We start from the raw sequence: 27485 nt of genomic DNA, 5'->3' as shown, positions 1-27485 counted from the left end.
CCCCTTCCGCTGCGGTAACTCCAAGGAAGAAGGGGAGTTGGACCCGCTAACGTTTGTGGCGCGTGGCACTCTGGGGGCTGTAGTTTTTCCCTGCTCTTCGCAACCTAAGGCGGCGTTTGGACTATTTCCCAGAGTACCTTGCGAGAGCGGTGCCTGGCCAACCGTGGAAGTTATAGTCACCGAGGACCTAGGCTGCCGCAGAGGAAACCGGGACCCTCTGAGGGGCCGCGGCCAGCCAGGAGTGTTGGTGGGTGGTTGAGGGGAGGAGGGTACTCTGGGGTAGCATATGTTAGGAAGGTCGGGGTCGCTGGGGACCGGCGAGCGATAACTGCGAGGATGGCGGGCGGGCCAGGGGCGGAGCCCGGGCTGTAGAGGAGGTCCTGGACGTGGTCCTTTCCGTGGGGCGGGGGAGGAGGTGACCCTGAGACCGAATACCGCCCACTAGAGGGACAGAGGGTGCCCCGGGGCCCCTGGTGACTCCCACCTTCTGGAGCCCAGCAGAATGCTCAGCCCGGACGCTAACGGAGCTGTGATGTCATCGGTGTGGATAGTCCCTCCAGCTGGGCAGAGAGCCACCCCACTCCTCCTGCCATTCTAGTCCATGCCTGCCCCAAAGCCACCGACAAAAGAAACACTCAGTGAGCCAGAGGCCCTCCTCTAGTCCGCATCCCGCGGCCTGCCCACCCCCATTCCGAGTTTTTGAACCGAGGGATAAATAAATTACTAAATAAGGTAGACAGACCAGTCCCAAAGATCACACAGATGACCCCCAGCCAGCCAGGTCTGACAGGAGAAGAGATGCGGAAGGTCCCAGACAACAGATAAGGAAACGCACTCCAGCAGAAAGGTAGGGACTCCGGGACCGGCAGTAGCAGAGGACGCCTGTGGATGGCTTTCCCCCTTCGTCTATCAGCAGAGAAAGAGGATGGCTCCTTCCTCGGAAGTGACTAAGTACAAAGAGCCATCCACAAAATAGAGAGTGGTCAGTGTCAGCGTCGCGCCCCTACACGCATTCCCGTCACACCGGGAGGCTCGGAGATGGCCGGTCCAAGGGGAGTAGGGTCGGGGTACCAGGCTTCCTCCCTTCATCCAGCACTTCCTGTTTTCCCTTTTTTACTCATCCAAGTGTGTGGGCTCTCTGCACATTAGAAATCAGCTAGCTGGGCCCGGGGAAACTACTCCCAGCCAGTTACTGCTTTTTAAACAGCTTTTCTCTCAACTCCACGTCCCAAGGGCTTATAGTCATGCACACAGAACATGGAACTGACTCTTGAACATCTTCTATACTAACAATTTCTTTCACTAGGGGTGATTAAACATGATGTGGTCACAGACCTAACCACCTGAACTGTGTAACAAAAAGACCCTACTGACAGGAGTCCCCGAGCCCTGAGATGGTACGTGGGATACTCTTATGTTTTTGTTGTTTGTCCTTCCCTCTTGAGAACCATGACATCAGGGAGGTGATGCCATGACGTCCAAGTGAATGGGACTGAAGTGGGGGAGGGCCATGCGCCTCTCCCTGCCCCCCAGCCATCTGGGTCCAGGTACCAGATAGAGAGCAGGCCGTGGGAGAACTTGGCTTTGGAAGACCTAAAGTCTCCACCAGGAGTCAGTTTGACCTAGGACATACCCATTCAATGGTTAAAGCAAGTTTGCAATTGAGGCAAAGAATCTCCTCTTTAGAGGCAGGGAGACTAAAAGAAAGGGAACTAGAGCTGTACCAAAAGTAGAATGGGAGCAGAGGAAGGGAGGCACAATACTTCTGATTAAGCTATTAAGCAAGTGTTTCTGAGCCTTTAGTAGTTAATTTGAAAACATTTTCCCTAATTCTTGGGGTGGAGAAAGTTGCATGTTACAGGTTCAAGACACTAGGGCAAAAAGACTGGCATGGGATGTTAGCTTGCTTAATTCTGGAAAGCAGTAAATATCATAAAGACCAGCTAGTTCGCATAATGTTCCTGTAATGGTCTTTGTTGGCTAGTGAATATAGGATTATTTTAACAGAATGTGGTCATCCTAGGAAACTAAATAAGAAAGCTTTATAATAGTGAGGCCTCTGGTCTTTTTATTCAATTTTATTTTATTTTCAGTTCCAAATTCTCATTTTAAGAAACCTAAGTATGATAGACCTTTGCAGAAAATTGAATGGGGACATAAAGGAATATACTTTTTCTTGGTGGTACATGGAACCTACACAAAATCTAACCATGTATTAGGGCATAAAACTCTCAAAATCAAATGGAGAAACACAGAAATAGTAAAGGCATCTTTTTTTAGATCATTTTTAGATAACATGCAATCTGCTCCTCTCCAAGAAGCAAAATCAGTTACAAATGTGTACAGTTATGCAAAACAAATACCTATATTAACTATATCCAAAAAAAAGTTTCAAGCTGCAGGCCAGTTCTATTAACTCTCCAGCAGGAAGTGGATAGCCGATTTCATCATGTGTCCTTTAGAATTGTTGGTTGTATTGATCAAAGGCTTAAGACTTTCAGAGTTGTTTGTCTTTACAATATTGTTGTTGTTATATAAATTGTGCTGTTCTGTTCACTTCATTTTATATTGGTTCACATAAGACTTCTTGGGTTTTTTGAAACCATCTTTTCAACTATTTTTTAACAGCACTATAATATTCCATTATAGTCATGTATCATAACTTAGTCATTGCCTAATTGATAAGCATTCCCTCAGTTTCTAATTCTTTGATACCACAAAAAGTTGCTATAATTGCTGTTGGATCTAGTGTCATTTTTTCTTTGATTTTGGGGGGCCAAGTAAATAGTATCACTGGGTCAAAGGGTATATACAAGTTTAATAGCCTTTTGGGCAGAATTCCAAAGTATTTTCCAAAATGGACTAATTCACTGCTCCACCAACAATATATTAAAGTATCAACTGCCTACTATTTTCCTATTGTCCTTCCAACATTTATCATTTTCCTTGTTTGTCAATTTAGCCAATCTGAGAATATCTTCTTAATATCACTGCTGCCTCCTTGCTCTGTGGTTATACAACAAAAAGTTAAGTGTGTTGAAGAAAAGCCTAGATCTATCCCTCTCCTGCTACCTCAGTCCAAAAGATTGATCCCAACTTCTTGTCTTCTAAATTGTATATTTACTTATTGTTTAGTTGTTTTAATATGACTTTTTTTTTTCATTTAGGCCACAAAAATGAAGAAAGGCCTGAAAAGTGAGTCCCTACGAGACAAAAAAGGACACTTATTTAGTAACTTTGACATTTTGATGTCTTTTTTTTCTTTTTTTTTTATGCAAAATATTTCCATTAAAATCATATTGTGAAAGAAAACATAGGTCTTCCCCCTAAAACAAAACAAAACAAAACAAAAAAAACCCTTCAGAAAGTATGCTTTAATCTGTTTTCAGACACAGTTCTTTCTTTGAGTATAGATAGAATTTTTCATCGTAAGGCTTTCAGGGTACTCATGGACCATTGTATTGCTGAGAATAGTAAAGTCATTCACAACTGATCATCTCAGAGTATTGCTATTATTTTGTACATAATACATTTCGCTTTGCTTGAGTTCATGGAGGACTTTCCAGGTTTTTCTGACTATGTCTTTCTTAGAGTTGGCAGGAGCCATGATATTATAGCTAGAGATCTACTCCTTCACCCTGCCTCACTAGCCTTCATGTTTAAATTAAAAATTGGGAAGTGAGCACTTCTGAGGAGATCCAGAGTTAAGAAAGATCCATGCAACAAAAGCACATTCTCTGACTTGTCTATGAAACCATTACAGTGGTATGGGTGGGATAGAGATAGGAGATGGGAAATAGGGAAGAAGAGACTCACATATGAAAACTTTTTTTTAGAACGAATATTTTTCCCTTTGCCTAAAGGGCTAAGGAAGTTTGAAATTGAAAGGTAAAGGATGATTGATAATAAAGATATCTCACCTGTTCCTAGAATGACTAGAGTTCCATCATAAAGAATTGGAATTCCCTATGATGGAAAGAAGGAAATGGTTATGTGGAAATAGAATCAACAAGTGTTGGTAATGTTCATGTATGAAGGATGAGTTAGGCAGCTATGTATTAGTGCAGTAGATTCAGAAAGACGAGTTCAAATCCAGATTAAGATCTTGAACAAGTCCCTTAGCTTCTCTATGCCACAGTTTTCTCTTCTGTAAAATGGGAATGATAACAACCTATTTTCCAGGATTGTTGTGAGGATAAAATGGAAGTAATAATTGTAAAGTGTTATACAAACTTAATTTAAAGAGCTATTTTGAAATGCTAACTATTATTATTATTATTGTCATGAGGGAAAATAAGAAGTTAAGAATGATTTTAGGTTGTACTTCAGTTATTGACAAATAAAGAAGTTCAGATTAGGGGTGAGTATAAAGGCAAAGTTATTGATGAGTCTAATATGGGACATCTAATTGGAAATGTCTTATAGACAGTTGGTGAAATAGGTATGGAGTGCAGATCTAGTATGGCTATAGGGCCAAATATTAGATCTGGAATCATCTGTGTAAAGATGATAATTGAATTTTTGGGAACTGACAAGATCATGAGAGACTGTATAGAGAAGAGGACAGCTTTAAGGGAAACTTTGAATTGGGGATGGAAATCACTGATTATCTAGCAAAGGAGACTGAGAGGTTCAGTCAGGAGGAGAACAAAATAGGGTCACAAAAACCTAGAGAAAATTATCAAGGAGGAAGTCAGAGTTTCATATGCCACAGACAAATCAATAAGGATAAGAATTGTGAAAAGACCCATCGAATTTGGCAATTAAAAGATCATTGATCTTTGATAACTTGGAGAGAACAGTTTCAATTGAGTGATGAGAAAAGGATATACAGGCAATAAGTATAGATAATCTTTCAAAAGTTCGGATCTGGAAAAAAGTGATATTATAAACTAAGAACTTGAGGAGAACAATGAGGGTCAAGCAAGAGTTTGTAAGGATGGGGAAGATCTAGGGAAAGACCATTTCATCAGCGACTAGAATTAAGGAGCAGAGAAAATGATGCCAAGGGCTTTTGAGCTCTAAAATAGGGGAACTAATAATGAATGGCCTCTTTTTTTTTTTTTTTTTTCTCAAGATATATGTCAAAACCCTCCGTTGAAGAGGTCCTATGGGAGGCTTAGGAAAGAGAAGATTTGAAATCACATGCAATAGAGAACCTAATTATGCAGGTCCATATTAACAATTCCCCAATTCTCTAAGCATTTAATTTTGAGAATCCATTTGGCGGTCTGACTGATAGCAGAATTATAGGAAACAAAGGGGAAGACTAAGCCTCAGTCCTGAGTTACATGGGAGTTTTAACTAAATGTCAGGATGCGTCTGATTTGATTCTTATATTCTTGTTCTGAGTTCATGATATGCCCTTTTCTGTTCCAGGCTCGATTGATGATATGCTTGGCGACCTCTTGGATGATGATAGTAAATGTTCCTTTCTTGAATTTTCTTTTTGGGTTAGGTTGGGCTTGGTACTTCCCTCAAAAGGTAGTCTTCCTTTTTTTTCTTTCTTTTCTCTTTTACCCCAGAACCCATCCAACCACATTCAATTTAGAATTATTTCAGTAAATTTCTAATCACCAGTCGTGTGCCTGAATGTGGCCTTCTGGATTAGAAGGATTTGGAATATAGTCACCAGAAGCCCAAATCCCAATTCATTGGGGAAGAAATACATTCCAGTCCTTCAAATTCAAGTAAGATTTTCTTTGGGATATAGATAATGACTCTTGTACCACTCAGACTGTTAGGAAAAGGGAATCTTTATTTGATCATCATATTCTACAGTTTGTAGGTCCTGCATTTCCTCAAGATGAGGTCAGGTGAGTGATGAAGACCCTCACCCCCACATTGGCTCTCAAAGAGCTAATTTTTTTAGTTATAATGCCTCCTTCCTTCCCTTTTTCTTCCTTTCCCACATATACAAAGTCAGCACTTAAAAGGATAGTTACTTCATCTGTAGGATATGCCTGTGGTGACCATGTCCTCCCACATGTATAAGGTTTGTAAAAGGTGACAGAAATTTCTGTTCTCTTGACCCTGGGCCCTTTTCATGGGGCAGTCATATAACTTGTCTGATGTTTATTTTCAGCAATGTCACCTGAGAAGCCTCTCCAATTAACTGCAAGTCCCAGGGACAGCCTAGGATCATCTCGGGGTTTTTCTGCAAGGGCCCGAAAAAAGTGAGAATGAGTTAATACAGATCTCCATTTCTTGCTGCCAGCTTGACCTTACTATCTTCTGTCTTACTCTTCATTTTACTTCAGGCCCTACTGTCCCCTTTCTCTTCTGATTGTACTTATAAATTCACTGTAGTATCATGACAATAGTGAGACTATCTGTTCTAGTTTGACTTCTACTACTACTTAGCAAGATAACCTCAAAAAAAGACTTAATTTCTCTAAGCCTTGAGTTCTTTTATCAGATAAGAATATTGGACTAGATCAGGAGTTCTTGGGTCCACAAACTTAGTTGTGATTTTTTTTTTAATTTTAGTAACTTATTTCGATAATAATTAATTTTCTTTTTAATTCATTGAGTTGTATACATTTAAAAAATTATTCTCAGGTGTCCATTGACTTCACTAGATTGCCAGAGTATCCATTAAGAATTGGACTATATAATCTCTAAAATCCCCCCAGCATAAAAAAATTTGACTTTTATAAAGAACAAATTGTTGAAAGCTCTTTGCAGCTCCATCTTCTCTGCCTTTCTTAGAATTGTAAGCTGCAGTCGAGGAATCTGTCTGTAATTCTCCAATTCTCTTGCCAGATCCATTCTGGAAGATGATTTCTACAGCACCATGGCAGCCCAGGCAGGTGCAGATGCTGAGGTGAGAGAGCCAGGTTACTGCCATTTGTTCTTCTGTATCTGTTGGCCAGGGAGCTTTGTGTGATGGCTAGTGTGACCTAAGTTGTGACTATGAAAACCTTTTAAACCCCTCACAGTGCCTAATTTATGTTTAAAATAAAATAATACTCCAAACCTGTTTAGTAAAGCCAAAGCCAAAAATTTGCCACTGAAAGTTCAACGAATCAGTGGAATTTCATGAATCTGTTGTCTGTTTGGATTTTATTCCTCCTGCATGCTTCCCATGGAGATTGAGAATCATGCCCAGTATTGGAGTTAACAGAGCCTCTGAATCCTTGTGATTGTAATGACCTTTTTATTTGGAAAGAATAGAAAATCCTCTATATTACAAGGTCCTTGTATCTCCTTGTATGCTTTGCTATATGTTTCTCTCCAGTTTCTTCAGATCATAGTGGCTAAGCCTCAGAGAGGACCTATTGGGATCTCACTTGGCTCTTTGACCCTCCATGTCCTATCTTCCCTTGCAGGAGTAGAGTGATATGCTAGATTTTTTTTAATATTAATTATGTCCTTCAACATATTTCCTTCCCTGGGAGCGCAGTTTTCTGATATGTCAGAAGCAGATCCACAGACTTTGCTGCGGTCTATGAAGGTAATAAACTATTTCCATCATTTCTTAGTCTTGGAAGGAAAGTAAAATTTGAACTACACTGATTTTTGGGGGGAGTGATTCTTGCTTCATTTTAAAAAATATTTCTTCAGTTTTAACTTTTTGAGGGGATTTCTGTAAAAATAAAATAAAACTGCTGAGACTGACGACACAGGTATTAATCCTTTAGGTATTTATACCTTTAAGTATAAATAGACCCTCTTGATTTGGAGAGGCTTTCCAATGTCAGGGCCTTCTTTTACAAAAATGGAGGTTACCAAAAGCCTAGTAATTACTTTGGTAAAGACAGGAGCTCCAAGAAACAGTTGGTGAAAGCCTTTGGTGAAATGAGGTAGTCCCAAGGTAGTAGACTCTCTGTTAGCTGTACTAATTGCCCTAGGTAACTTTTCACTGCTTCTATCCAGGAAACAAGGAGGGAAAATTATGTTTCCTCCAAAGACTACTTCACTGGCATCCTAGTGTTTCCTCATGTTAATTAATGTCCTCTTCCTTGCCCATTGCAGTGAGCATATTGTTCTATTCAGGTATACAAGTAAGCTTTATGAGTTTAAGGGCTCAAACTAGATAATTAAGGTAAATTACAACTATGCAATCTGGCATCAGTTAGTTTGGCTAATATAAAAGACATCAAATAACTTCTTTCTGTGTTCCTTGTTTTCATTTTCCTTTTCTTCAGCAAGCCCCCTTATATAGCCCTGACCCTTAGAACTACTGTCCACATTCAGACCCAGGCTAAACCTTTGGAATTAGGATGTTTTCTAGCCTCAGCTGGAGGTTTACTTTTTTTGGCTCCAAATAAAAATTCCCTTCGTGCAAGCCATTTGACTGGCTATTTGGGTTGATGTCCCCTGAGTGCCATCCTTTGGAATTTTGAACTTCTGATCACATCTTCTTTTCCTGTCCCACTCTTTAAAAAAATTCTCTAGCTCCCTTTGTTTTTTCACAATGTTGTCCCGAGGACACAAACCTGTACAGGTCATCCTGGAATTTTTGTCGTCTTAGGAGTGCATCCTTCACTCTCAAAGATGAATTAGTACATACTCCCTGAGGTTTTCTTGTCATCTAGTCACCATGTCCTACAAGAATATAACATTATTAAAATAAAAATACACTTTTGCAAAGGGCTGAAACTCTGAATAGGTACACTGGAATCAGACAACTGAGCACTTAAGGCTTATTAACTCTTGGACAATACTCTATTAGCATATGCTTGGGAAAATGGCCCTTCTCACTATTCAGTGCTGGCTTGATCTTTTGGTGTATACAGATAATCGTAGGAGGGATTAGGAAGTGGAATAAGACAAGGCAGAGTCACTTTGGAGAAGGACGAGGAGAAGGGAGGTCAGTGGAGAGAGTGTGGCAGCTTTGTCGATCCCCTTCACTTCTCCCCCTAAAGATGAAGGACTTTTGCTTATCCTGACTCCACCTGATTCTGAGGCCTCCAGTGGGTTAACCCAGACTTCACACACTTTCCTTTTAACTGTTTAATAACCTGCCTTGTTTCTGCCAAGCAAAGTTTATCTTTTTCTAGTAACTTGTGCATCTCTTCATTGAGGAGTCCACTTTTAGAATCTTTGTTGAGGGTTTTCTTCTCTTCAGGTCATGATATACCTATTTGGATTCCTATTTGCAATACAAATAGAGAGTTTTAAAATTAATTGCAAGCAACTAATCCCCTCTAGTCAGTGAAAATAGGCTTGCAGTTCTTCCTATTCAGTACCTAGCCAAAAAGAGCTAATCCAGAATCTATGGAAGCACTAAATGGGGAGTCTCGATGCTAAGAAGAGACTAGAAACTTTTAAAGTCTTGGAGACTTAGGAACATGTTTTAACATAAATCATAATAGCTCATTCATCTAATTGAAATCTTTCTTGCCCCATTTTAAAAAGGTTAATAACTCCCAAAGCTATTATAAGGATTGCTTTGCCTAATGAAAACCAATAGTACTCCAATGGGGATCCCTCCCTACTCTCCTGATTTTCTAGGATATGGATGACATGGATGCTGATCTCTTAGGCCTGAAGAAGTCCAACCTATCTAGTAATAAAACAACTGCAAAAGATTCTGGAAAAGAGGAATTTTCTGATGATTTCCCTAGACCTTCAGGAAAACTAATAGCCAGTGAGAGAGGTGAGTAAGAATTAACTCAGTGACTCCATTGTAAATATTAGAAATTTAGAAGAAGTTTAAAAATTTATTGTTTTTGTACACTCAATTCAGTTCACTTCAACTGATATTAGGAACCATATAATACACAGAGGCAAGAAAAGGAACAGCTAGGAAGGAAGCATGGTAAAAATGGTGGCTTTGAATTCAGTGTACTTGGATTCAAATCCTAATTGTCAGTACCTGTGTGACTTTGAACAAGCCACTGCCCACTCTGTAACTTAGAAGTTCTTCATAAAATGAGGCAGCTGGACTAATTGACATCTGGAAGTCCATTCCAGCTCTAAATCTTTGCTCTTTGATCTAACTGGTTCAGAACACAGATTTTGTGAAAAGGAAAAGCTGTTAGAAGAATCTGCTGTCCTCTATCCTGGGCTCATAAAGCTATGTCAAAAGCCATGAGTGGATATCAGCACAGCCTCTCTGCTTTCCAGGACTACTCTAGTAACTATCCTAGTTGGGCAAGGCCTGGAAAACCCAATTAGATTAAGATGGAACATTAAATTATGGACCTTTTTTTAAAATCCTTAGTTCAACTGGAGATTCTTGTCTCCAGATCCATGGAATTAGCTTCCAGACTCTAGGTGGTTCTGGAGAAGCCTTGTTACAATTGGATGGAGTGCCTACTTCTCATAGATCATAAGTCACTCTGTCGATGTCCTAGGAAGAAATGAATTTCATCTTAGAAATGACCGTTTTCATATCTTGCCTTCCAAAAACCCATGTCTATTTGAATGACAATGAGATCTATGAGGGCCTATGAGTATCAACAAAAACTGCATAACAATACTTCCCATTTACTTTTCTTTCAGGAGATAATATTTCCACAAAGAAGCCTATGCCTTCCACTGGGAGCACTGGGCGCCCGTACAGGAAGTTTTCCTTTGACGGTACAAGTCTCTATGTTATACTTGCAAAGGCTCTCTTGGTTTTAAAAATATAGCAGACTTAGCAGTTGGCATTTGCCTACTTTCCTGAAGCAGGTCACAATTTGTAACAGATGATGAAGGTTAAAGACTTAGATCAAAGATCTTATTTCTACCACAGTGGGAGAAAGGGGCAATCACATTTTGTGTGGGTGGTAAATTTTAGGGATAGAAAACTTTAGAGCTTCTTGTCAAACTAGAAATGTCTATGAATCATTACAAAAGTTGTTTTTTGTCATCTGGGCTGAGAATTACAAGTTACACAGATTTAACATGTACTAAAGAGTATGGTATGTTTATATTAGAGTAGGATTAGAGGACCACCTCTTAACAATCAACAACAATTTGCTGGGATTTGTAAATTTGTATTTATTAAGCATCTGGAAATCTTACCTTAAGGGAAGACTAAGGCATAATTCCACAATTAAACCTCGTTTTTCATAGGCTGAAACTTGATCTCATCTTTGTTTTCTGGATGACAGATTTGGAGGACCCCTTAGCAGGACTTCTTTCTGATGAAGAAGAAGAAACTGCCAAGAAGCCAGCTGTGAAAGAGAATAAAACAGTTCCTGAAAAGAGCCCTGCCATGGTTAAAAATCAAGGTGAGGGGAGAGCTAGGAAGATTGGTTGAATGGTTTAGCTGGTACCAGAATGTATCAGGCTAGGCTTTCCTCATACTAAAAAAATTGCTCAACCCTGGGGAAGGAAGCCATCCCAACAAAACCTTAAACAAAGAAAGAGGACATCTAACCAGAACAGAGAGGTAATATCCTTTCAGAACATGGATGGAAGGAGCATGTGGCATGTGAGCATAAAGTTGTGACAAGTTCTACAGTCAGAATGGGAGATGAATTTGGTGAGCAGGATACCTGCCATCTTGCCTGCATCTCGCTATACCCAATCAGAAAGTTAGGATTGGGTTAGTATGGACTTTTTGTCTTTGATATTACCCAGAGCTGAGAGTCAGAAACTAATCCAATGAGTCTATATTTCTCTGATGCTACTTTTTTTAATTATTATTATTATAGCAAGAAACTTTTAGCCATTGTGTCATGAATTTCATTAGGTTTCTTTTGTTTTTCAACAGAGTTGATTTTATTAATCACAATAATATCTATGTACATTTGTTCATATCCTAATCCACTGAAGAACGGCTTTTATCATTTATTTATTTTTGGAAGCAGGATTAAATGGTTTAGTCAGGGTTACAGAATTAGTAAGTTTCTAGAGACAGATTTGAACTCAAGATTTTTTATAGCAGAATCTTTAACTTTCATGTATGTCCAATTTAAGCTTACTTAGAGTAAAAAATTGCTCTAAACTTAGTTTCTGCCAAATTTCTTAGCAATTTTTGTCAAACAGGGAGTTCTTTTCCCAAATAATTATTGAATACTAGGTTATTGAGTTCATTTGTTTCTAGTTCATTCTCATCTAGTCCATTCTACTGACCTCTGTTTTTATTTATTAGCTAATACTAAATAGTTTTGATAATTACCGCTTTGCAGTATAATTTGAATCCTGAAAGTGCTATTCCTCCTTTTATTCCTATTTAATTTTCATTATTTCTCTTGAGTTTCTAAGCTTCAATTCTTCAAGTGAATCAAAATTCATCAAAACATTTTTCTAGTTCAGAAAGTATCCCCTTAGTAATCTGATTGGTATAGCAGTAAATATGTAAATTTATTTAGATAATGTCATCATTTTTATAAAATTGGCATGGCCCAGCCAAGACACTGAATGTACTTCTAATTATTTAAAAAAAATTTTTTTTATTTCTTTAAAGTGTTTTGTAGTTATAGCTATATCTTGAGTGATAGAAGTATTTGAAAAATTTACTTATTTATTTTCCTTGAGGCTGGGGTTAAGTGACTTGCCCAGGGTCACACAGCTAGGAAGTGTTAAGTGTCTGAGACCAGATTTGAACTCGGGTCCTCCTGAATTCAAGGCTAGTGCTCTATCCACTTCACCACCTAACTGCCCCTGAAGTGTTTGAAAAATAATACAGATTCATTTAATTAGTGCACAGAAGATAGCCTTACTTATTTCTTAAATTGAATCATGCTGCTTATTTTGTGGGGGTCAAATTAAGTTCAAAATGACAACTATTACAGTAATTCCTTGCCTTCCTGAGAATCCTTTGCCCATAGGTTGGAAACCACCTTTTTGAGAATCCACCCATTCCAGATGCCCTGTTCTGTTTGTTTCCTGAATCCAGAATGCATAGTGTCATCTCCAAATCTTTGCAACACTCTTGGCTCTCCCTTCCTTTTTCCTTTCCTGAAGGTCCAGCTCAGGTCTTATCTCTCCCCTTGTGTAAAGCCCAGCCTCTGGCCCATGTAGTCCGACCCGGCATGTGCTGCCTCTGCTGTTACTCACTCAGAGTTCTGTTTTTTAGGTGCCTCTCTCTCTTCAACTCCTGGTGATACCCCCATTCTAAAGAAAGAGGAGCTGAAGTTTGATGATGGGGATGACCTCATGACTGCCCTTGGATTTGGAGACAGTCCTAAGACAGAGCGGAAGCAGGAAAAGGGAGTCCAGTAAGACGCTCTTCTGAGATGAAAGGCCCTCATCCATGCAGCATGGCTTTTTCTTGTATAAAGGAGAGAACAGGGCATGGAGTTGGAGGCTGGGAACAGTTATTTGAAGTGATTCATATTGTTGAGGTACCTGTGCCTCTATCCTTCTTCCATTTCAGGGATGGTCCCCGTCCTGCTCGCACTAAACTAGATGAGCTACTAGGACGTGGAACTGCCTCCAAGCTCCTGGAAAGACCAGGTACTGGGGAGCACCGGGAGTTCAGGCTGGATAAGAAGTACCAGAAACAACCTGGTGAGTGGTCCCACACCCACTAGTTAGACAGGGAGTTAGACAGAGAGAACCATTTCAGGCATTTCTAAAACCTCCTTATTTCACAGACAAAGATGATCCCTGGGGAGATGATGACTTTGCCTTTGGAGCCTATCAACCCACAATGGCCTCCTCCTGTGAGAGCCGACAGTCTCGCCGGCAATCTGTCAGGTAGGTGGGGGCCTGAGTGGGCCACCAGAGCATTGCATCCCCTGAGAAATAATCATCTTCAGGCCTTTGCTACTTCTGTCAGTATCAACCAGTCATGTGTAACACATAATCTGAAGCCTGTGAACTTTTTTTTTGGATATTTTGACAGCTATGTTTCATGTATAATACCATATGTTTGATTTTATGTTTTTAAAGACATGCGTCTGAGAAGAGGTCCATAAACTTCATCAAATTTCCAAAGGGGTCCATGCCACAAAAAAGATTAAGAACCCTACACAATACTATGTTGCATTCTCTAGAGGCTTATGGAAGGTTGACATAACAAAATCATTGTCCTCTAGATAGGGCTTCTTAAGTTTTTTCTACTCGCAATTCCTTTTCACCTGAGAAATTTTAACATGGACTTTAGATATATAGGTATATAAAATTAGGTATACAAATTATTAATTGTTAATAAGTCATAATTTCATGATCCCCACATAGTTACAAATCTATATAGGGATATGAACTACAGTTTAAGAAGCTGGGTTCTAGATGTAGCCTTGTATAATAGAATGAGCAGTAGCCTAGTAGTTAGGAGACTTACACTGGTATCAGTATTTATTTTGGATATTTGAACTTGGGCTGTATTTGACAATGATTAACAGAGCAGGCCATGGGACAGACCTCTCTCTTCTGCCTTTCCTTATGCCCTTAACTTGAAGCAGGTTTTCAGCAGAAACTCTCACCAATTCCAAAGGAGAGCAATGCTCTAAACAGAGCACACCAGCTACAGCCAGCCCTGCTCATCTGGGGAAGGGAGGAGCTGACTGGCTAGGCCTCAAGGATGAGGACTTTGACCCACTCCTTCCATCTGCCACCAAAGAATCCAGCAAGGCTGGCTTAGGAATGGCTACACCATCAGGACCCAGCCCTGCAGCCCGGCCCTCTGCCCCAGCCAGTCTGCCTGGCTCAGGGGTGAGGCCGCCTACTGATGCTACAGCTACCCCTCACAAACCCAACCCATCTCCCAAGAGAGGAACATTGGAGGAAAAAGAAGACGACGATTGGCTGAGCCATGCCTTATCTCGGAAAAAATCTCAGATTTTAGCTAAAGAGGAGCAGTCTGTGACTTCTAAGGGCCTGAGCTCTACTGAAACATCAGATCTTCCCATTGTCAGGTACACATATAGAGCCTGTGGATTGCATCTTAAGGAACTGGGCTGGCACACTGCAAGCTAATTATCTCTGGGAATCAGTCACCAGGGCAGGGGCTGTAGGAACCCAGGAGCATGGGCCAGCTGTGGTCTACTGACTTCAGATCCTTTTCCTTATACTATGCCTCTTTTAAGAATCTGTAACTAGAATCTTGGGGAAAATACATAGAAGGCCTTTCATCTTTAGAGCTTTATTTAAGCAGAGGAAGAGGGGACAATGGAGCCACTGTAGCAACTTGTTCCTAAATATGAAGAGGAAACTTGAAGAGTCCTCTGTCTTGGCAGCAGGCTTAGTTCCTAATAGATAACTCCTGCCTAAACTCCCTTGGGTTGAGGGAAATAACCTTATAGATTTGGGAGTAAACTCAGGTTAGCTAAAGCAGTAAATCCAAGGAGGAAACATATAGATCATCATCAGCCAGACTGCCTGAAGGGACTTAAGAGGGAAACCCTTGGTGGTGATGCTGGGAGGGAGAGCTTGTGAAGGCAGAAAGAGATGATGAATTGAGGAGGGAAGGGTGCTGTGTACCTTGAAAAGAAGAGATGAAAATTTAGGGAAATTTAGTGAGGCCCAGGGACATACCACATAATGAGATTAGGTGATTTCAGAGAGAACAATTTTGACCCGAAGTTGAGGGTTAAACAAAAAGGCTCCTGTATCTTTCAGGCTGGAGATGAAAGAAATAGTTCAGACCTTGGATGGAAGGAGCAGAGGTTGTGAGGTGAAAAGTGACTCAAAGAAACCAATCACAGAATAGCACGCACTAATGTAGTGCTTAGCACCTTACAGCTTCTAGTTGATTCTCACAATAACAGTCAATATTATTGAATCCATTTTACAATTGAGGAAGCTGATGCAAACAGTTAAGTAACTCCCTTTTAGAGTCACACAGGGAGTATCTGAGGCTGGTTTTGAACTCAGGTTTTCTTGACTCTACCTACCAGCTGCACCTGATTTGAATTACATGAGACTCAACAAATAATTATATGATTTACCTATTGTATATATAGTTTGTACCCCTGCATTCCTTTATATTAATAGTTTGTATGCTTTTCGCTGCCCCCTGTGCATGCCACATCACAGAAATAAGGTGAAGGAGGAAAGTCCAGGAAGTCCAAGGAAGTAACTAATGAAGAAATGGAAGGCCAAACAATGGACAGGGAAAACCATAGGGAGTTTTCTGAAGGGCCAGTGTTCCTTACTTTATGGTTTGACCTTTTTCAGTCAACCTACTCAAGGGCCCGAGCCAACAGCTGCCAGAGGAACCCCAGGGACAGCACCAGAAGCTGTATCTGCCCATCCCAGGGGCAGTGGGTAAGTCTGCACACAAGACTCGACCCTTTAGCTAGTTGGGGCTGGGAGGAGAACTGCCCCAGGGTCTCAGTGACTTCTTTGGAACTTTGGTACTGACCCAGACTACTTTACATTGCCTCTAGTAATTATCTAGACTTCCAAGTGAGTGGGGACTCAAGAAAAACAAACTTTTGTTTCCCCCATTCCACCCTCCAATCCAGCAACACAACTAATCCCACCCCTCTGTCACTCTGGTTCTCAAGGCTCTCCAAGAAGCTCCTTGTTTCTTTTTCTTTTCCTTGTTCCTTAAAGGGATAGGTTTTTTTTCCTTCCCCTTTCCCAGAAGAGGTACTGTTTCAACTCCTCTTTCTACCTTTCTTTACATATATCTCTTAGGGTTCCCCAGACTGATGTCCATCCCCAGATTGCCCCTGTACTTCCTGCAGCTGAACCAAAGAGAAACACTCTTCCTGGAGAAGCTCCCAGCACTGGTAGGTTTTCTTTCCTGTATGGCCCCTGAACCATGAGTTGTAGTACTACCTTTGTAATAATGGCCCCTGATGAATCTTCCCTGAAGCTAGTTTTTCCCCTGGACATCCACAAGAGAGCTGCCCTCTTATCTCTTTTTTCCAGCTGCTACTTATTTTTCACTTGTTGCATTTTTCAGACATTGCAGCTTATTTTCGGAGATCCCAAGAACTATTAGGAACTTCCATGCCCGTACAGGTAAGAGGAGTAGGGTAACAGGTATTCAGAGACTGGCTCGGTCTTTTTTCTTCTAAGGAAATTCTTTTAACTAAAAAACTAACGTTTTCCTTTAGAAACTTCTAAGAAGGGCAGTTTGGTGGTACAGTAGATTAAGAGCATCAACCTTAGAGTCAGGAGGTCTGAGTTTAAATCCAGCCTCAGACACTGTGGCCTTGGGCAAATCACTTAACCCTGATTAATTCTCCCACAAAAATCTTCTAAGAAAGAAACATCACCTGGTGTTTTGAGAATTCCCATCCTAGATATTTCTGGATATTAGCATGGAGCCATAGTTGATAGGGAAGATAAATGCTAACCATGAAGTAAGGCTACAGTTATTCTACCAGTTCACTTTGAAAGTATCCTTCCATTTTCAGACCTTTCCACTCCCCCAATCCCATTCCCAGGTTCCCATTTCCTGAATCAGCCAGTCAACTCTAGCTCTGGAACCTTTAGACAGAAGGTGGCTGTAGTCTGCAAAGGATTTATACATCATATCCCTAGAGGGCAGCCCTTATGATAAGAGTAGAGCTTTCAGGGCCTCAAAGAAGTAGCAGCTTTTGACCCAAAGCAGGGAGTTCTCAACTTCTCAATCTAATGAAGGCTTTGGATCCCTTCTCAGAATCATGTTTGGAAATATAAGAAAGTAAAATTCTTAGTATTAAAAGGAAGCCAAAGGCTGGTAAAAAAATAATTTTTTTTTTCCCATCCAAGTTTACAAACACCAGGTTAAGAACCTTTGATCTAAGTGGTCTTAGAATCCCATAGAAGTGTTCAATATAAGAAATTTTCATCCTGGCCCTAAGACTTGCCACCTATCTAGAGATCTAAAGCATTTTACTGAGGATGGAGAAGGAGACTAAAGCTTCTCATTTTGGTCAGAGTGAAACAGTGAGTCCTTTTTCAAGCCCGGCTAGTTGAGCTGCCAAGGAAATAGTAGCTGCAAGTATTGGTGTGTCTTTGCTTTGATGGATAGTACTCTCTCCAAAAGAAACTGTTATAATCACAGATCAAGTCTGGAATGGCTGTTGCTGGAGAATTGAATTGCAATTATCTCTGGCCAGGTTTTTCTTTATTATTTCACATCTAACCTGCTGATGTTTTCTTCTGATTCATGCAGGGCCTTCTTCCAGAGAGCCTGGCCCTGAGTTTGCTGCCAGGAGGGGAGTATCAGAGGAGGATCCTGGCTGCACAGGCCCAGCTACAGGGTGGCACAGCAGAACTCCAAGAGGAGCTATTAAAAAGTCAGACCCGACAGTCTGAACTGGAGACCCAGGTGAAGGGCAGGCTGGAGGGCCAAGAAAAGAGTGGACTTTTGGGGAAAGAATCTAAGTGGATTAGTCAGTGGGGTACAAACATCAAGAGAGCAGGAGAATTGTAAAAAAAAAAAAAAAAAAACAAAGCAACGGCTTTGAAATAAAGCATCTCTCCTCTTCCTCCTCCTACCTGATCCAACATCCTCCAGGTACGGAAGCTGGAACTGGAGAGAACTCAGCAGCATATCTTGCTGGAAAGTTTGCAGCAGCGGCACCAGGCCGACTTGGAGCTCATTGAGAATGCACATAGGTATCCAAGTGCCCCTATGTTCTGCTCATCTCCCTCCTATTGTATACCTAAGTACACAAGTCCTGAGAAGCCTCACTAGATTTCTTTTTATGAAATCCCAGCCCAGTTTTGGATGGGATCTCAGTATTAATCCTGTAGACTAAGTTGACAGTGTTTAGAAAAAATTGTAGAGATTTCCCCCATGCCTAGAATACTCTCTCTTAAGGTCTTTGCCTCCTTGTTTTCTTCAAATCTCAGCTAATATCCCATCTTCTGCAAAGTCTTTCATAGTCCCCCTTAATGCTAGTTCTTCTCCTCTAAGATTAGCTTCACTTTTATGTTCTATTGTTCTTACTTTTACCCCATTGTTTGTAGCTTTTCCCCCCCATTAGATTATGAGACTTTTGAGGGCAGGAATTATTTTTGCCTGTCTTTGTGCCCCCAGCACTTAAACATAATGCCCAGCACATAATAATGTTATCCAAGAATAAGCCCCAAAACCTGAAAAAGTTTTAGAAAGAAATTTATTTGGTCACTTGGCAGAGGAGAGAAAGCCAGAAAGGGTGTGGCTTAGTTTCATCCACACTTTGGGAGGTTTACATTATATAGGGTTCTAACAAGGGTATCAGCACATTTAGCTGGTTTAGCAAAGAAGTAAAGAAGGCAGCTTGAAAAAAAGTCAATTGAGATATCAGTAAGAATAAACATTCAGTAAAATTTGGGCAAAGCCAAAACACAAAGGGAACCCAAAACAAGTTTTTGGTGTAACCCAAACTAGACCTGGATGAAATAGACCCAAAACATAAATGTGAACAGATCCAAAATATTCTTTATAGCCATCTCCATCATTACTATAGTGTTATTAAGATCAGGGTGACATTTGGATTCAAATCTCTTATTATATAAATATACTATAATAATACATTTTCTAAACAACATAATAAAAGTTTTCATAATAAACACTTCATAAGTGCTTATTTGACTTGAAATGCCAGTCTGAGTACTAGGCTATTATTCTTTTCAATCTAGCCAACCTTGTGCTATTTTAGGAGCCGGGTAAAGGTACTAGAAACATCATACCATCAGCGAGAAGAGCGACTACAGAGAGAGAATGAGGAGCTGACAGTTCAGTATCTGTCTCACTGCCAGGAGGCCGAGAAGGCCCGAACTGAGCTTCTGGCACAACATCAGCGTCGCCTTGCTGCTGCTGAGCAAGAGAAAGACCAGGAGATCGAGAGGCTTCAGAATTTACAGAAGTAAGTGGCAGGCCTAGGATGGAGAATGTAGAGAAGGCTCCCTCTAGGGAGAATTCAAGTGTAAGCTACAGCATTCTTTTGTCTTTGCATCTGGAAAGCTGCTTCCTAGTAAAGTAAAGCTCAAAGTTAACAGCTTCTGATAAGTAACATACTTAGGTTCCTACTCAATCAGTAAGATCCTAATATGAGCCAAGCACTGTATTGAGGATAAAAAGAAAAGCAAAAGACAATCCTTGTCCCCAAGGAACTCACAGACTAACCTTTTTTCCTTCTGGTATGTTGGCATTGGGATAATGCTAACTCCAGACTGATTCTGGAATCTCACAAGTAGAAGAACAAGGGCCAAGAACCAAATGTCAGAATGCACACAATTCTTCCAGCTATTTTGCCAGCATAAACTGTAAAAGCAGTTTATCCTATTTATACCTTAGATGGTATCAATGTTTTTCTTAATAAAAAAGAAAAGGATAAAAAAGAAATAGAGGAGCTTGACATAATCATTTAAGGACAATCAGTTTTGCAATTTTATTAAGCACTTATTACAGGCCAGGTGATGAGCTAAGGGTTGGAAATACAAAAAAGATAAAAGATAGTCACTGTTCTCATAGACCTTACAATTGGGGAGACAGTACACAAACATATATAAAGCAAACTGTATACAAGATGAGTAGGAAATAATTAAGAAAAAGAAGAGGTTAGAGAAGATTTCCCATTAGAGATGTATATAAAGCAAACTGTATACAAGATGAGTAGGAAATAATTAAGAAAAAGAAGAGGTTAGAGAAGATTTCCCATTAGAGATGGAATTTTAGTTGGAACCTGAAAGAAGTCAGGGAAGTCAGTAATTGGAGCAGGGGAGGGAAATGTTCTAGGCATGTGAGACAACCAGAGAAAATGCCTGGAAATAAGAGATGGAATGTCAGTATCACTGGATTGAAGGTTATGTGTCAAGAGATTAAGGTGTTAGGAAGACTGAGTAAGTAATAGGGGGCTAAGTTTAAGAAGAGCTTTGAAAGTCAGACAGACACATTGCTTTCATTTTGTTATTTTTTTCCCTTTTTGATCTGATTTTTCTTGTGCAGCATGATAATTATAGAGATGTATAGAAGAATTGCACATGTTTAATATATATGAGATTACTTGCCATCTGGAGTAGGGGAAAAGGAAGGAGAAAAAGAATTGGAACATAAGGTTTGGCAAGGGGAATGTTGAAAATTATCTCTGCTTATATTTTGAAAATAAAAAAGCTTTAAAAAAAATTTTAAAGAAAGTCAAACAGAACATTTTGGAAGCAATAGGAAGCCATTGAAGTTTATTTAGGAGGAGGATGACATGATCAGACTTGTGCTTCAGGAAAATCATTTTGGTGATTGAATGAAGGATGGCCTAAAATGGGGAGAGAGTTGAAGCAGGCCGACATCATCAGCAGGCGGCTGCATGAGGGAATGAGGGCCTGCTCCAGTATCAGAGAAGGAGCCATAGAAGTGAGAGTGTTTTAAAGAGAGGTTACAAAAGCGAAATCAGTATACTTTGGGTGTATCATCTTGCTGTCCTCCTCTATTTCCAACCCTTTTCACCTAGTTTTTCAATTCTATGCAGTGTAACCTTTGCTAAAAAGCTATATAAATACTAGAAGGTATCTGACATTGAGGCATATATTACAAGGGCAAAGAGAAATACACTCTTCTCTCCAAGCAAACTACCTTTTTCACTGTCACTTATATATGGATCCTAGCGCAGTTAAGTCAGAAGCTTTCCCTTCCTTTATTCCCATGGTTTTCTCTTTGGCTTGAAGGGCATCCATTCGAGAGATACAAAAGGACCATGAGGAACAGCTTCAAAGACTGAAGCGGCTGAAAGACCGGGAAATTGATGCTGTTACAAGTGCTACTTCCCATACCCGGTAAGCCCCACTCCTGCTCAGAGAGTGCCCAGGGGAGCAGTGCCATAAGCACTGTTCAGCCATGATTGTGTGGCCTAAAGCCTGCCTTACCTCTCTCAGGTCCCTCAATGGGGTTATTGAACAAATGGAGAAGTTTTCCTGTAACCTTAATGAGCTCTCATCTCGTGTGGAAGCCACTCACCTTACCAATTCCCAAGAGCTAGAGATAGGGGCCCGTCAGCGTGATAAGCAGCTTCAAGGTACTCTATTACTTTGTCCTCTCTTTTCTCCTGTTTCCACACACCATCACATCTGACCCAAAATACCTGAGGATAAGGGGAGATGTGCCATTAGTTGATCGGGAAATCAGTATCTAGCAGTAACTGTCTCAGGGACATTGCCTACAGCTCTTCAGGAAAGGTTAACTCTGCAGCAGCGTGACATGGAAGATGAGAGGAACAGGCTACATGAGATTATTGGGAAGATGGAGGCCCGCCTAAATGAACAGAGCCGTCTCCTAGAGCAAGTGAGTTTTTGAATCTTGTGTCCATCTATTTTTTTCCATTCTTACTTTTAAAGCATTCATTACCTCTTGTCTAGATATTAACAGCCTCCTAGCTGGCTTCCCTGACCTGTCCCTCCCTGCTTTAGTCCATTATGTATATACACTTTTAGGTCAATCATAAACAAGATTTTCATTATGTCATTTCTGTGCTTGAGAATCTTGAATCCATATCATATAGTCCAGTACTTTTATCTTTTTTTATTAAAGCTTTTTATTTACAAAACATGTGCATTGGTAATTTTTCAACATTGACCCTTGCAAAACCTTTTGTTCCCAATTTTCTCCTCCTTCCCCCTACCGCCTTCCCTAGCTGGCAGGTAGTCCCAACCAGTACTTTTATCTAAATTTTCTGCCTAGTTTTCAATGCCCTCCATAATCTGTCACTCCCTTTTATATCTAAACTTATTTCCTATTTATTTCTCCAATACATTCTCCCTCTATTCAAATCAAACTAGGTTCTGCTCCTCTCACAGATATGCCATGTTTGTTCCCACTTCATCATTCTGTGAAGCTAGAATGACCTCCCTCTTCTCTTCTATCCAAAGTCTATCCATCCCCTAAAGCCTCATTTTCTAAGTCTTCTCAATTACTTCGTCTACTCGATTACTCCAATGTTTCTGTCCTCTGAATTAAAACTCACATTTATCACCACAAATTGTACAATTAATCATATAACTCCATAGTCTTTCCTTATTCTTTGCCTTATATCTATTAGTGTTATTTCCTTGACTTGATTTCAGGCTCCTTGGTGGGAGCGAGATGATACCTAGTCCTCTTATGTGCCAAAAAGCACTGAATAATCAAAAGTAATTTTGCTTGACTAATGGAGGGTCACCAAAAATATGGGGATAAGAGGGAAGGAACAGGAACAGGAATAATACTGGTCTCCAGATATCCTTACCCTCTTGCATTTCCAGAAGAATTCATATGTCACTACTTTTATGGAAGTTAATCTCAGTGCAGTTGGCAACATAACAGTAGGCCAGAAATATAAGGCTATTCTTCCTTATTCCAACATCATAATGGAAACTGGTCCAAAGGAATCCCATTCCAATGATCATCCTATGTACCATCTGACCTGAGAAAGTGGTTGGACAGTGGCCTGACTCATTCTTTTCTGGGGAGAGATCATTTTGTATTCCAAAGAAAGGTGCACTTTCCTTAAAAGCTCAAGTTTGGGGGTCTCCTACAGGAACGCTGGCGGGTGAGTGCTGAGCAGTCCAAGGCAGAGTCTACACAGCGCTCCCTGGAGGAGCAGAGGAAGGTTATGAACCAGCAGCTCAGCATGGAGCGGGCGGAGCTGGAGAAGGCCAAGGTAAGCAAGCAGCCAGAGCAGTGGTAATCCAGGGCCTTCTGACCAGAGGGGCCCCTGATGTCTTCCCCTACGCCACTTCTCCTATTTGTTATCCAGAATGCTTTATTGGAGGAGCAGAAGTCAATCATGAACAAGTGTGCGGAGGAGGGACGGCGGCTGGCCGCAGAGTGGGCTGATTTCTATGCCCAGCAAAAGCTAAGTAAAGAGCGGGCGGAGCGCGAGGCGGAGCGTGTGCTTCAAGTGGACTGCCAGAGGGAGGGTACCATCGTCAGTCTGGCCAAGGTAGGGAGCTTCCTCTTGGTGCTGTTATTTTCTAGAATAGCTGGAGTCTCAGAGGAGATAGATTGACCCCTGCTGATGTGTAACCGGAGCTTTAATCGTGACTTGACAGCCCTTCTTTTTGGCAATCTGTGCCCCTACTGATTATAAGCAGAAAAGTTTGGCTCTTTGCTAAATATAATCAGTATGCATGGTCCACAGATTATTGCTTTCTAAGCTTGGACCAGCTTGGGAAAAGACTATAAGGGGTTGTCCTGAACCAGGAGGAGAGACCCTTAGGGTGCCCCTGTCTCCATAGAAAAAGGTGTTTGAGGCTTTGATTGGAAAGAATAAAGAATGTTCTCTTTGCAGGAACAAGCAGAGTTGAAGATCAGAGCAAGTGAGCTGCGGCTTCGGGAGGAACAGCTGGCCGGAGAGTGGGAAATCCTGGAACGGGAACGGCAAGAACTGAGGCTAGAGAAGGAGAAGGTCAATGCAGCCGCCCTGCGCATCAAGCTCCGAGCTGAGGAAGTTGAAAGCATGAACAAGGTGGGAAGCAAGGGAGATGCCACCTGGGACACTAGGGGACACTAAGAAGGTGGGTCTGCCCCAGGGCAATGGGAACCATCAGGAAGAGACACACCCATTGGTCCTATGTGCAGGTGGCCTCTCAGAAGTATGAGGAGGGAGAGCGGGCCCTTCGGGAGGCTCATAAGCTGCAGTCAGAACAACAGGCCCGGCTCCAGCTTGTACAGCAGCAGCAGGAACAACTCCGGCAGCAAGAGCAGCAGCTGCACCAGGCAGGCATCCTCTCTTCTCCTTGTTTCTGCAGACCTCTCCTCCTCTCTTTCTGGGAATCTCATTGGTGCCTTTTGTTTGTGCCTCACATTCATCCATGTCTGTAATCTTTCCAAGCTCCCCCAAATCTATTTGAGCCTTCTCTTATAAACAAAAAGCCAACCAAAACCTAACATTAAAGTGGCATCTGGCAGCCTGGACAGCATTTCTCACTAGAATTAGTACCATACTTTTCTAGCCAAATTGCCTCCCACCTTTGGCTCCTCGTTTTTTTCTGCCTTAATTGTATAAGCTGTTCTGCACCCTCATAGCTCCCTCATTTTTCTTTCTGGGAATGGAAACAGGAGAATTTGAATTTGGCTCAACAGAGGAGGCAGCTGGATCACCTTCGATTGGATCTTCCCTCTCCCATCATAGGGCTAACCCCTGCGATCCAGGTCTTAAATTCTTCCAACTTGAAGGGTGAGTTGGTCCTAGAAGTGAGGGATATCTTGCTAAACTGATCTCTAGGAGAGTAAATATAGGAGAAATAGCTATTTAGGCAATCCACAGTTAGCTTAATAAGGAAAAAGTCTTGGATCCATTTAGTTTCTTGACTACTGTCAGGAATATACAGGAATATACAGAATTGTCCTGTTCCTTCCCAACAGCACTTCTTGCTCTTCCTGAAGGAAATCTTGTCCTCTCTAATAGTTTCCCATGGACCTTTTTCAGCTGTCACCCCTCCTACCATGACCATTTCTGGATGCAGTCAGCCTTCTGCAGGGCAGGGCCCTTCCCATTTGCATGCCAAACTGGTGATGCTGAAACACTTGGCTAACAAGGTGAGTGCACAAGATGTTCTGCACCCTCATGGCTCCCTCATTTCTTTGAGAAGCAAATTTTGGGACAATTAGTGGTGGCTTCATTCCCATTAAGCTGCAGAGAGGTTCATTTGCTGTGATTTTCTAAAGGATAAAGTTACAGAGTTGAGGCTGGAAGGGTGGGAAGCTCTAACCCAAGAATTAATGATGATATCTTCCTACTCTCTGAGGTAGAGCCAAAAGGGAAGTATCTCAGATGGGAGTTGTTCAGCTGTCCATTCTGGATCCATTTTTTCATACAATGGGGAGTAGGGGAGAGGGCTTGCAGCGTAATGGCTGTTCCCTATGTCCTGACTTCATTAGCACATTCCTGCAGGACCGGGACTTTTTGGAGGATGAGCAATTCTTCTTGGAGACACTGAAGAAAAGTACCTACAGCATGACACCCTATACAGCCTGAGTACCATTCTGGCCTTCCAGCAGGGAGGGTTCAGATGCTGGAATCGGATTCACTACACCAACATGACTGCCAATTCTCATCTCCTGGCATCAGCAGAGATGGCGCCATCACAAAACACGCCAAGCCCCTCCCCTGCGTCTCTGAGACATTCAGTGACTACTAAACACCCATTTGCCTAAAGCACCCCCACGTCTTACTGATCACCCCATCCAGTGAGCATTACCCAGGCATAGCATCCACAACAGTGAGTGGGAAAGAGGAGGGGACAGCTTTTCTACATCACTGTTCTCTTCTGTGTCAATACCTGATAGTCTTCTTTGCTGGCCAAATCCTCCCTGTCTACCAGAGCCACGTAGCACCTCCAGGCTAGAACAGGGCCACCATTTCTTGATCACATAAAGAAGGCAAGATTCAGGAAATAGAATCCTCAGAAAATTTCCATTTGAGGTCCTTCAGATGCCAGTTAACAGCCCTAACCCAGCTCAAAGAAGGAAGGGCTAGCTCAATAGCTCTGAATCCTAATATTGCCTCAGTAGATGGAGTCTCCCAAAATGATTTGGGTTGTGCTTTTTAGACAGTCTTCTGACAGGGCTTATTTTTCCCAGGAAAATAGCAGCAAAGCCTTGTGCCTTCAGAGAACTGAGGAGCAACCAAGAGATCTTACAAAAGGTCTTCTGCCTGATAGGAAACAAGATCTTCCCCAAAACATCTGGCATTGGGGTAAATTGGAGCAAGTACAATGATTTCTACTGGAACTTAAGCAAACTTCTGGTTTCACCAGCCACTCTTGAACACAAATCTATTCATTCTCTTTTGTTTCCCAAGTCTGCCAGGTTAATTGGCTCACTCAGTGGAGCACTCAGCCCTGCAGCTTTTCATTAGATTCTTCGGTATGTGTTGGGGGTACCAGGGAGCTAGGGAAAGAATGCTCTTCATTTGTGTCACCTATTATGGAGCCAAGGCTATGGGGAAAATGAAGAGCGACAGCACCAAATGTCATAGCTCCATTCTGCTCCAGCTCCAGAGAGCAAGCTAATGGAATTACTGTGTCTAGGCCTCTGCCTTTTCAATTTTTTAGCATGTGGGTAATATGCCAAGCCTGGCCAGGAAAATGGCAAGGGGGAGGGAGGATTGGGAGATTAGTAATTGTTCCTTGTGGAACCAAGGTCAATTTAGCTCTTCAAATAAAATCAGTTTTAAAGCTGCTTCTACTAGTAACCAGTTTATCACTTTCCATCAGAAAACGTCAGCAAAGTGAACAGGCAGAGATGAGTTACCCTGAGGTAAAATGTAGCTACCTCATTTTTCATAACATTGTACAGATACCTCCTACTTAGCTTTTCCCATGGTTCACATTGCTTAATAAATCAGTTAAATTTTCAATGTTACTAATTCCTGCAATTTGTAATGCATCTCACCCAGTTTCTCTTCATTTTTAAAACATTTTTAATCAATTGCATGCTTTGAAATTAGTTCCATAGAGCAAGGAGGCAGTCTGAGATTCTTCTGAATATTAAGCACCTTTTTCAAAGACTTCTGTTCTATAGCATTCCCTCTACAAAATTTTAAATGTCCAGTTCCTTTGCCCAAACTAACATCAAGGAAAGCAACCAAATAACCTTTATCTTGAGAAGGCCCTATTGGTTGTCTGGTATAAGGAAGATCACAGTAACCACTTTGAGGCAGCAAATAGAAATGGGAGCCACTAAACCCCACATAAACACCCTCAGGGACAATGTAACTTTTTTTTTATTAAAGCTATTTTCAAAACATTTGCACAGA

The 27485-nt window shown here is 41.3% G+C and overlaps 1 protein-coding gene across 11 annotated transcripts; it reads left to right on the top strand.

Moving 5' to 3' along the window:
- Window positions 1–99: 99 nt before the first annotated feature.
- On the top strand, window positions 100–26909 carry FBF1 (Fas binding factor 1). 11 transcript variants are annotated; one of them, XM_074260775.1, is made up of 30 exons: window positions 100–247; window positions 1307–1397; window positions 3168–3195; window positions 5380–5421; window positions 6086–6176; window positions 6766–6826; window positions 7406–7456; window positions 9460–9604; window positions 10453–10530; window positions 11049–11168; window positions 12962–13103; window positions 13262–13395; window positions 13482–13584; window positions 14292–14744; window positions 16006–16095; window positions 16471–16565; window positions 16742–16800; window positions 17942–18097; window positions 18287–18387; window positions 19416–19622; window positions 21418–21525; window positions 21625–21764; window positions 21912–22030; window positions 23262–23384; window positions 23481–23666; window positions 24015–24191; window positions 24305–24442; window positions 24785–24902; window positions 25155–25264; window positions 25620–26909. In XM_074260775.1, the coding sequence occupies exons 2-30, from the start codon at window positions 1395–1397 to the stop codon at window positions 25701–25703; spliced, it is 3462 nt and encodes a 1153-aa protein (XP_074116876.1). In that variant the 5' UTR covers window positions 100–247; window positions 1307–1394; the 3' UTR covers window positions 25704–26909. The 11 variants fall into 11 exon arrangements, with proteins under 11 accessions (XP_074116876.1, XP_074116874.1, XP_074116871.1 ...); XM_074260773.1 differs by having other exon boundaries at window positions 14289–14744; XM_074260770.1 differs by having other exon boundaries at window positions 3168–3231.
- Window positions 26910–27485: the final 576 nt, after the last annotated feature.

This window comes from Sminthopsis crassicaudata, chromosome 4, assembly GCF_048593235.1.
Source record: "Sminthopsis crassicaudata isolate SCR6 chromosome 4, ASM4859323v1, whole genome shotgun sequence".
Lineage (NCBI taxonomy): Eukaryota > Metazoa > Chordata > Mammalia > Dasyuromorphia > Dasyuridae > Sminthopsis > Sminthopsis crassicaudata.
Note: the sequence above shows the minus strand (reverse complement) of the source record. Positions and strands in the feature narration are given on the sequence as shown.

Excerpts from the sequence above, each read along its gene's own strand:
- FBF1 (XM_074260768.1), top strand. Across the intron at positions 19,623-21,417 it reads AGGCTTCAGAATTTACAGAA|GGCATCCATTCGAGAGATAC; the intron begins GTAAGTGGCAGG and ends TTTGGCTTGAAG. Across the intron at positions 24,443-24,784 it reads AAGAGCAGCAGCTGCACCAG|GAGAATTTGAATTTGGCTCA; the intron begins GCAGGCATCCTC and ends GAATGGAAACAG.